Source organism: Zootoca vivipara, chromosome 11 (assembly GCF_965207765.1).
Source record: "Zootoca vivipara chromosome 11, rZooViv2.hap1.1, whole genome shotgun sequence".
Taxonomy (NCBI): domain Eukaryota; kingdom Metazoa; phylum Chordata; class Lepidosauria; order Squamata; family Lacertidae; genus Zootoca; species Zootoca vivipara.
Window position 1 is genome coordinate 4,930,842 of NC_142594.1, and position 10,203 is coordinate 4,941,044.

General features: G+C 43.9%; 1 protein-coding gene across 6 annotated transcripts in view; it reads right to left on the reverse strand.

Moving 5' to 3' along the window:
- Positions 1-9,446, reverse strand: part of SUGCT (succinyl-CoA:glutarate-CoA transferase) — a 282,021-nt gene extending 272,575 nt beyond the window's left edge. For 5 of the 6 annotated variants that reach the window (XM_088654259.1, XM_035129164.3, XM_088654260.1 and 2 more), the window contains exons 1-5: positions 9,059-9,446; positions 6,916-6,970; positions 6,755-6,828; positions 2,434-2,519; positions 2,140-2,190 (exon numbers count right to left, since the gene is read on the reverse strand). In XM_088654259.1, coding sequence (XP_088510385.1) covers positions 2,140-2,190; positions 2,434-2,519; positions 6,755-6,828; positions 6,916-6,970; positions 9,059-9,191 — 399 coding nt within the window. In that variant the 5' untranslated portion in view covers positions 9,192-9,446. The remainder of the gene's footprint in view (positions 1-2,139; positions 2,191-2,433; positions 2,520-6,754; positions 6,829-6,915; positions 6,971-9,058) is intronic. The other variant, XM_060280556.2, reaches the window with a different exon arrangement.
- Between the last annotated feature and the right edge of the window lie 757 nt (positions 9,447-10,203).

Consider the following 10,203-nt stretch of genomic DNA (forward strand, 5'->3'; position numbering starts at 1 on the left):
ATTCTGAATTTTTTTTAATGTCATTCTTACATTTTGCAAGCTAGACTAAACTAATCAAATTACTGCAAAGCTAAGACAATTGGAGAGAAAATAGAATCCTAGGTCAAAGCAAGAATGGCCAGGGCCAAATGAGTACAGTTTACGAACTTAATTCGTTCCGAAGGTCCGTTCTTAACCTGAAACTGTTCTTAACTAGAGACGTGCTTTCGCTAATGGGGCCTCTTGCTGCCGCTGTGCTGCCAGTGCACAATTTCCGTTCTCATCCTGGGGCAAAGTTCTCGAGGTAACTCTTCCAGGTTAGCAGAGTTTGTAACCTGAGGTGTTTGTAACTCGAGATACCACTGTATTTGGCTGCTATCTTAGAAGCTGAGGAATTGGGTTTTTTTAAAAAAAATCTATATTATTACCGCTTCCCAGAACAATCTACAATTTAATGAGTTGATGATGAATATATTTGACTGCTCGCATTTGGATTATTTCATCTGAATCTGTTGTGAAGGACAACTTGGCTATATTTTGATACCGGCAGAAAAGTGATTTGTCCATTGGGAGCTTCTCTCCCCATGGGGAGATTCATCCCCAGCAGCCAAGATGAATCAAGAACAGAGAAATACTATTTTGTGACAAGGTTCTGGAGCCTCCTTAAATCATTTCAATCAAAATGGGAAAAGTTTCCCATAATTCAGAGACTGAAGAGTCTACAGATAAATAGGAAATTGACAAGAAGGGGGAAAAGAAACCAGATTATTTCTGTGGCTTCTGATCTATTTTCTTACATGCCAAAGGCATTTTGTAATCTCTTTCTTCCTAGTATTCAGCCTTTTTACCAGTGAACAAGCTCTCTGAAACAATCAATCACTCTTTTTTAGCAAATACAATAATGCTGCAGTGCTCTGACATCAAGCAACTAAACTGATGCAAAAAAATTATGTCATTCTGCTACATGTGTAGACAGACTTTCACATGTAGCTGTGAAAAGAAGAAAAGGCCATAATGCCTATGAGAAACTGAATCAGAAACAGACACATAGGCCTCTTTCAACTATCTTAATTATTTAGTCTATCAGTGTCAGGTTTTATTCATTCATTCATTCATTCATTCCCCACCGTTTTTCCCTGATAGGACTTAAGGTGCAGCTGAGGACTGAACTAGAGCAATCTCTTTTCTCCTGCACCGCAAAGCTCAGGAATGTTTGCAACACTCTTGTTCATAGCCACCTCCTGGGACACAGACTACCCATCTGCCTGCCAGTCCATGCTCCACAACCTGTTCCAGGTGGAGAGAGGGCAGCAGGTGGAGACTGGACAGAGATTTGGTGATTATAGTGCCTTGGAGCTTGGACGCTTCATGCAAACAATATGACTAACAGCAACTGATAAGCCAATTCCCCACCATGAATGCCTCTGATCTTTCTTTGTAGCCATCTTAGCCAAAATACATCAGTGTATTCCACAAATTAATTTTCTTTTGTCTGCGTTGATTCAACTGCTCATTAATTCCACTGGATGATTCCCAATTCTACTATAGCAAGAGAAAAAGAAAAACACTCTCTCTATTCACTTTCCATCCTGTGCTCAGATTGTGTAAATAAAACCCTATATCCTAAAGACACCACAGTCTAATTTCAAGTTCATTCTAAGGAAACTGAGCCCTGGTTAAGCGCGGGAACCCCTGGAGTCCCTCGGCGCTCTGAGATTAGGGTGCACACAAAGATACCCAACAGTCCATTTCCTTCACAGATGTGATATATTCAATAACAAAAGGTGAAATCCAAAAGCAGCACAGAAGAGAACAATGGGTGAAATCCAGTTGGGACAGTCTCCTAAAGCAACAGCCGTTCTGCTGGTGGCAGCCTCATTCTTAATGCAGGGCAGGAGCCAAAACTATTGGGAGACAAAATATTGCACAGTGCTACCATTTTATACTGCGTCACGGTACTTCTGCTTGCACTACCACCTGCATAATGAAAACTGTGTGTGCAACATTATCTTTCCCACATCTTGCCCTAATGTTACACTGGATCTCACCCAGTATTTGTATTCACATGTTATAAAAGCGATTTCCCTGGGAAGTGCTCTTAATCTACAGGCTGCATAAATGAATCAGGGTTTTGTTTTGTTTTTTGTATTTAAAACATACCTCTTTAATTATCTTCGCTCCCCTAGGATTCTTCATATTAACAGCTATGCTCTAGTAATGGAGAAAAAAAATGCAATATTCTTAATAAGATTATAAAAAGTTCCCATTGAATTGTTTTTGCTAAAACAAATAAAGTCAACTCTGGTACTTGTTTAAAGTATTAAACAGTTGCATCCAACTATTAATTTCTAAAACTGAGAGTGATATATGGATATATGACATGGATTACACAGATGGAAGAAAAATGTTTCTCCATTTTTAAAATATTCCGCAGCAGCTAGATAACCTCCTTACCTTTTTATTTCTGTTTACACTGAGAAAGTAAACACTTTCCATCCCAAGGAAGGGGGGTCCCCAGGATCTTGTATCATCTCCTGCTCCTGAAAATGATAATGGTCATGTTAGTGTGCTTCCAGCAACACAGTGCAAAAGCCAACTAAGATGCCCTGTGTTCTTATTACAAGTCCACCTTCAAATGTCTCGATCATCTGACAAACACGGTTGCCCTTTAAACCACTACTGAAAAATGGTAAAACTCAATGAGGATATACTTTTATTTCAGCAAAACAGAAGTATTCCTCCTGCACTTGAATACGGATAACTTTGGGGGATGAAGATGAGCAGGAGGAAAAAGATAAGGAACTCTGATTCTGGCAGCTTAGGTTGCTAGATTACACCTGTGGTTTAAAAAAGCTCAAAAGATTCCATCTGCTGCACCTCTTGCCCACTGGATCCCTTCGCTCACCTTCCTTTCCTGTGGGCAAAGTGGCAGCAGAGCAAGAGGTAGAATGGCTACACTGCCTCTTCCACCACCTCAGAATTTTTAAAATATAGGCATTATTACTAGTAAGTCCCACTGAACAGTGCTCTATTTCTGAATAAATATGCTGAAGAATATGCTGCCAACTGTAGTGCTTATGGAAGAAGACAAACCGTACGGCTTGCATCTCATGCTAAGTGGGAGGGGGGGACAGTGGCCTGACTGTTGCTTTCTCAGGAGTAAATCCCATAGACCTCAATGGGTTTTTCTGTGCAGTCATGTGAAGGATTGCACTGCACTTATATGTTATGACCTGATTTGGAAACCTTTACCTGGGAAATGTGAAAACTTAGGAAGACCTTGGGGGGGGGGAAACCTCAGTATGTGTTATCTTAGAATTACTTAATTTCTCATTTTTCCTTACCCCCTTGGCAAGGTAAATTCAACAAGATTTGCCACAGTGTAAAAGAGCACTCTGCTATGCAATTTCAACAGTCCTGACCCCTGATTCAATTAACCAGAGACTCCCCCCTTTCCATGCATACACAGCTTGTTACAACGCTCCCTTTGCCTCCGTGTAAGCCATAGCTGCCAAGTTTTCCCTTTTCTCGTGAGGAAGCCTATTCAGCATAAGGGAATTTCCCTTAAAAAAAGGGAGAACTTGGCAGCTATGGTGTAAGCCATAGCACCATGTTCAAATATACGGATGGTAGTACTTTTAATATAGCAGAGTGGAGTTTTGTCCAACACTTCATCAAGGCATCAAGCCCAGGAAAGGCTTCATCAAGACAAATGACAGAATGTAGAAAGAACTGAGAAAAAGGAATTCCATTAGTGATTATATTCAAACACCACGGTAAGACACTGTTAACGGTTTGCAATGAATGTGCAAATCACTGCCCCTTTCCTTCTCCCCATTAGTGAGCAGCAACAACAACAAACCGCAAGCCTTGGCTTAGTGGGTCAAATCTAGGGCCATCGATAGTCCCCCAGAGCCCTCTATCTGTCTCAAGCCCCATCTCTCACCAGTCCTGCTTCCCACCCTCCTTGAATGCTTTTGTCTCAATAGGCAAAACTATCCTTGAGCTTAGATAAAGGCTCTTGCTTGTCTGGAGGGAGGACGACAAGAGGTGTGTGCAGAAGCCAGCTTACCGCACAAAGCAGTGCATGGCATTTGTTTTTTCCTAAACAAACCACAAGACATTAGGCACAAACCGTGGCTTCAGACTGCGGTTTGCTTGAAATGAAACACAAGCACTGGTTCAAATGTAATATACTAAGCCAGCTATTCCGTGATCTGCCTTCTCACTGGAGGAAGGGAACAGCAAAGCAGGAGCACTGATCCACAGCCGGATTTGCTTAACCATAGTCTACTGCTTAGCATTGTGTCAAACTGTGGCCAAGGTTGCACTGGATTCCATAGCATCCAAGAACTGTTGGCCCTTAAATATGAAAAGCTTCCTCACCCCTTTGCTATGCCATAAGGTTTCATCTGCTGATTTCCGCAATTGAAGCTGAGTAAGCCTGGTTGGGTTTTGTTTCTGTTTTGGGGGTCAGTTCTCAACCCTACAAAAAAAGCCTTTGGGGGATGCAGGAACTGCAGAATAAATTTTCTCCTGGCTCATGACCAATATTTAATGCTGTGATGACAGCTCTGCAGTTCATTGTGGTGGTAAACACAACACATTTATCTCCAGGACCAAGAATAGATCCAGTCTGATGCGGAAGATAGGAAATCAGAACTGATCAGAACTGATAGAGGCCTCCTGTACTACTTCAGTCTGTACTACTGTACTACTTCAGAATGCATATTGGTGATTAGATATCGAGGAGGAAGCTGAACGGGAGGTTATCTGATGCTGTAGCTTTCCAACGCCAGTTGGGCTCTGGTGTGGGGAACTATTTATGCATCTGTATTTTCCTTCTGAAATGGCACAGACTCAGAGGCCCATACCATGTTTTTCCCGCCTCACATCCCACACCCTATGCAAGCATGCAGATCCTTAGTCCTATGACTAGGAGACTGGGACTGCTAGCTATATGATAATAGATAGATATTTTGCACAATAATTCTCCTGCAGTAAGTGGAGCTACAAACGGATACACATGATATGAGGTAAGTTCTTACAGTGACCAGTTAGACATCTGGAGCTCCGATAAGTAACACATGTGCAATTAACATGCCAAAGCAAGAGGTTTCACTAAAGACAGATGTAAAACCAGGTGGTGTGTTTTCTTTTCAGAGGTCACAAGAGTGTTCCTGCAAGGCTCTCTTGCCTGGGAAGAAGGACTAGGAAATAAAGCACGTACAAAAGATGTGTTTCTGGTGCAATAAAGCACAAATTAAGAACGATTAGCTTGTAAGGCCTAATAACAAAAGCAACATCCTTTATCAGCGACATCATCAGTTTAGTTACGTATCTCTGAACCGAACATTTGTAACTAGTTTGGGGCCTGCAGTTACTTCAGTCAGATAAATGCAGCAATGCTAATAGCAATTACTGTAGATTCTAAATTGTGCCTCACAACACTTTGTCTTTGGCATGCAATGTAGGATGTGTCTCAAAGACAAAAATATAAAACTATGTATGCTCAAAACCAATTTATATTTTTTGTACATAGCAACATGCATGCAACTTGCTGAGTTATACTTCTGTTCTTCGGCAGGCAGAACAGAGGGGGAGACCTCTTCAGGCATTCAAGGGATGGGGGCTGCCCTCCCCTCTTCACTTGACCTTTGTGTCTATGGCACGAGATTTGGAGCAAGATTCAAACCTGGAGGGAGGATTCCATCCGTTGAACCTAGATAGAAACCTCACTTCAAGCAGGAACATTTTGTGTGCACAGGTTCCTGAGGGTGGGGAGGATTCTAGCTGCTTTCAATTCATTCCCCTTCAGACCTTTGTGCTAAACACCAAGAGAGGAAGGGGTGGGGTCACAACCACGTCTGAGCCCTCATGCGTTCTTCGGAAAGCATTTGTTAAACATATCTTTTACGGTATTGCATTTTCTGAATCCCACCATCCTCTTGGGCGTTTGGGATTTTCACCTTCATAACAACCTACCACCTTTCTCCTATTCGCAGTAACCCTGCGAGGTGGATCAGGCTGAGAGTTGGTAGTTGTCCCCAAGTCACACAGTTCGGCAGGGAAACTGAAGCTGGGTCTCCCCAGTTCGAGTCCAACACTTCAACCACAATACCACCCTGGTACTCTTGCTTCACTTCAGACAAGATTACCACTTTAAACCTCTTCGTAGTAAACTAATGAGATGCTATGGTAACCTGCCACAGTGTTAGAAGAAGCAGGGTTTCAAAATAATAATAATACTGTAATACATTATTTGTGACAAGTCTACCATCTATCTACTCTACTGTGTAGTTTGTTATGAAACTAAAAATATTTGCTTCATAACTGGGAACATAGAAATGGGTTTATGTCAAGTCAATGGTCCATCTAGCTCAGTATTGTCCACACTGACTGGCAGCGGCTCTTCAGAGTTTCTGGTAGGAATCTGTTTCAGTCCTACATGGAGATGCAGGGGATTGATCCTGGGACCCTTCTACATGCAAAGCAGATGCTCTTCCAGTGAGTTACAGCACTTACCTGCCTTTCCCCTTAATTTAACTGATTTTAGAATATTGGCTAATATACCATCTTGAAGTAAAGGATATTGGCTACCATCTAAATAGTTAAGCAATACCTAAATCCATTGAAATTAAAGGTCTTAAACACACTTAGCTCTCCATGTTGGGACTGTGGCCATTATGTGTGTAATATCGCTGTTTCTCTGAGACTCCTACAGCAGTGCCAAAAAAGATTTGGCACAGGAAAGCAGGAGATTAAGTAACTATACCTGGCTTTTCCACTTTAATAACTTCAGCTCCAAGGTCTCCCAGATTCATGGTGGCAAAAGGTCCCGCAAGTACTCTGCAATGTTAAATTGTGATAATTTTTAGTCACTACGCTGCGAAGCTTTAAGAATTGTTCTGAGTTACAGACAGAAGAAACACAAACCTTGTTAGATCAAGAATTCTCACGCCATCCAGTGGCTTCACACTATCTGCACCTGCTTATAAACAGAGAAAAGAATCATTAGAACCATCAGTTATTTATAAGGCTGCTGTTCCATTATGGAAAACACCTTCCTCAACATGGTTTTGCCATTCCTATGCACAGAACATGTGTGTGTCAACATCTCTGACTTTTGCATGGCTGGAATGCAGCTGACTGTACAAAATCTCCCATCCCTGGTATAAGGACAGATATGTTTAATATGTGAATTATCACTGGCTGTTCTTTGCATTTATTTTCCCTTTTAAACCCAACCCCAACCTGCCAACTGAGGATAACACGCATCTGATGAAGTGGACTAGATGGAGCAACATGAGCCTTTGACTGGACTTGACCGCCTAGGGGTCATTTACCTTTTACATTAGATGTTAGATGTTTTAGAAACTGCAAATCATCCTTTTGGCTTCTTTTTAACTGAAGCTGAAAACCTCTGAGCGGAAGAAAAATCAATAATACAAAGGGTAACAAATGGACAAAGGAGGAACATGGGAGGTGGGGACAGATTTAACTTAATTCAAGATCATGGAATAGTAAATAAGACCAACAGATGGAAAGGAAATGGGAGTGGGGAAAAATGGGAATAAAAGAATCAGGTTTGCATTAAAGAAACAGAGAAGCAGAACCCACTGACTATGGGTCTGCAGTCGCTGCTTTCCTGTTGAGACTCTTTCCGGCACAACTTCTGTGGCAGATGCAGACAGAAATGTGGAGGGTCCATAAGGCCAATGACAAAGAATGTATTTTACTTGCATAAAGTTCAGTCTCTGGCACCTGCAGTTGGAAGGACTAACTATATCGGTGGGTCAAGAGTTCACAAAGATCAAGCCAATGAATAACATACTGTACTTGGAATCTACCCTTAAACTAGGGACGGCAAACCTGTGGCCATTTAGATGTTGCAGGACTACAACTGCCATCACCCTTGACTCTGGGCTAAAGTCAAACAACACTGGGCAAGCAAAGCAGGAGGGGGGCAGATTAACCATCTCTGCCTTAAACCATTAATGAATTCTCTGTCTGAGGGGTGGGCAAAGTGTTCTGAAGGTCTGCATTGTAAGAGATCTGCATCATAATTCTCTGTTAAGTTTGTGGTTTTACCTTTCTATTCTAACCACAAACATTATTCAATGCAATTGGTAGAGATAGCCCAGCAATGTCTGGCTGGAAGTACAGTAAGCCTATGTGAATTCAGTGGGACTTCTTAGTAAGACTGGGGTTTTACTAAGCTCACCAGTAATTTACCTATGAGAAAACAATAATGGGTGAAGTCTTTTTTTGCTCCCACAGGCTTTGGGGAATTGACAGCTTTTAACGAAAGGGCTGGTGCAGTGCTGCTTTTACTGTAATTATTTATATGGTTTTAATATATTTTCTAAATGTACGGGTTTTACTTCTATCAGTGCTTAGTTGCTTCTTAAATATTGCTTTGTTCTGTTCTAAACCATTTTTATTTTTTCATATGCAAGCCATCTTGAGTCCCTTAATCAAAGAACTCTAGAATTGTAAGGGGCCACAAGGGTCATCTAGTCCAACCCCCTGCATTGCAGGAATCTTTTTCCCAATGTGGCCCTCGAGATGATGAGTCTCCTGCTCTACCAATAGAGCTATCCAAGACTCAATATACTGTATCTAATATGTAATAACAACAGCAGAGCACAGAACTGGCTGCTTTCCAAGAAAGCAGTGGCTGCGGCTGCAATCCTGTGCCCACTCACCCAAGTGTTATCCTCAACAAATTCCACAGGGTTTCTAACTGGATGGGGGAAACTGCACATCGAGATTCCCGCCATGCAGAGGGTTGGACTAGATGACCCTCGGGCTCCCTTCCAACTTTACAAGGCTGTGATTCTGCGGTACTTCTGAGTAGACCTGGCCTCGCCAGTGTTTGTGTGCGCTGCTCTCCTCAGTTCACGGCGTGAGGAGACGCTTCCTCGGCTGGGACCGCGAGGGGGGGGCAGCTGCTTCCCTTAAACTTTGAATCTCCCAGGCCCACCCTGGCGCGCACCGGGCGCTGGCCCGACCCCCGCAGCCCACCCAGCCCGCGGCGGCTCCGCTGCATTGGAGAAGCGTAAAAGCGCGCGGCTACCTGGAGGAGGGAGGCAGCTTCCGTGCTGCTGCCCCCGGGAGGGGAGCCTCACGGGCTGCGGAGGGAACCCGGGGGGCAGCAGCGGCTGCACGAGGGGGCGCAGCAGGCGCCGGCCCAGAGCAGCGCCCAGCATCCCTGCGGAAGCAGCCCAGGCCAGCCACACAGGGGGCGCGCGAAGGAAGGGCAAGGTTGCGAGACCAGCAGCAGCAGCAGCGCCCACTTGGGCAGAGAACTTCTGGACTCTGGCACCAAGTTCCCCGGCGCGTGCGACACCCGCGCAGCCGCCCTGCGCGCTCACGCTCGGCGGGGGGGGGCGGGGGGGCGAGCCTGACGGCGAGGAGGACGCAAGCGCAAAGGGACGCGCTCCCCCGCGCTTTTATGCCTGCGCTCCTTGTCACCGTGGTCGTTGCTATGCATTTGTTTATATTCCGCCTCCCCCCACCCCCCCGACGACTTACAGATAACAAATACAGTAATAACAGCTTAACGACGGAGAGGGGGGAAACAAACATTAAGACAGCAATTAAACATTGATACAATTAAAACCATATAGTCTGTATCTGTTTCTAGATACAATATAGATATAGTATGCACACACAAATCTAAAACGATATTGGTGTCTATTTATAAGACTGCCCTTCCGACTCTTTGTGACCCCATGGACCAGAGCACCCAGGCACGCCAGGCAGTGGAGCCTCCAGCAGTTTGGTCAGGCTCATGTTCGTAGCTTCGAGAACACTGTCCAACCATCTCGTCCTCTGCAAGACAGACCCAAAAAAGAAAATAACAGAACACCACTAGTCATTACATACAGCTCCCAAGTTAAAACAGTACAACGCATCATCAGAGATCTACAGCCTCTCCTGGACAATGACAGCTCCCTTTCTCAAGCTCTGGGAGGAAGACCTTTCATTGCCTACAGACAGCCACCCAATCTTAAACAACTCCTCACCCACAATAATACAACCACCAGACTTAACATGGACACTGGTACCAGAGCCTGCAATAAACCCAGATGCCAACTTTGCTGCCACATACACCCGGACAACATCATTACTGGCCCCAACAACATCCAACATACCATCTCAGGACTATTTAATTGCTCATCTTCTAACATTGTGTATGCCATCAAATGCCAACGGTGC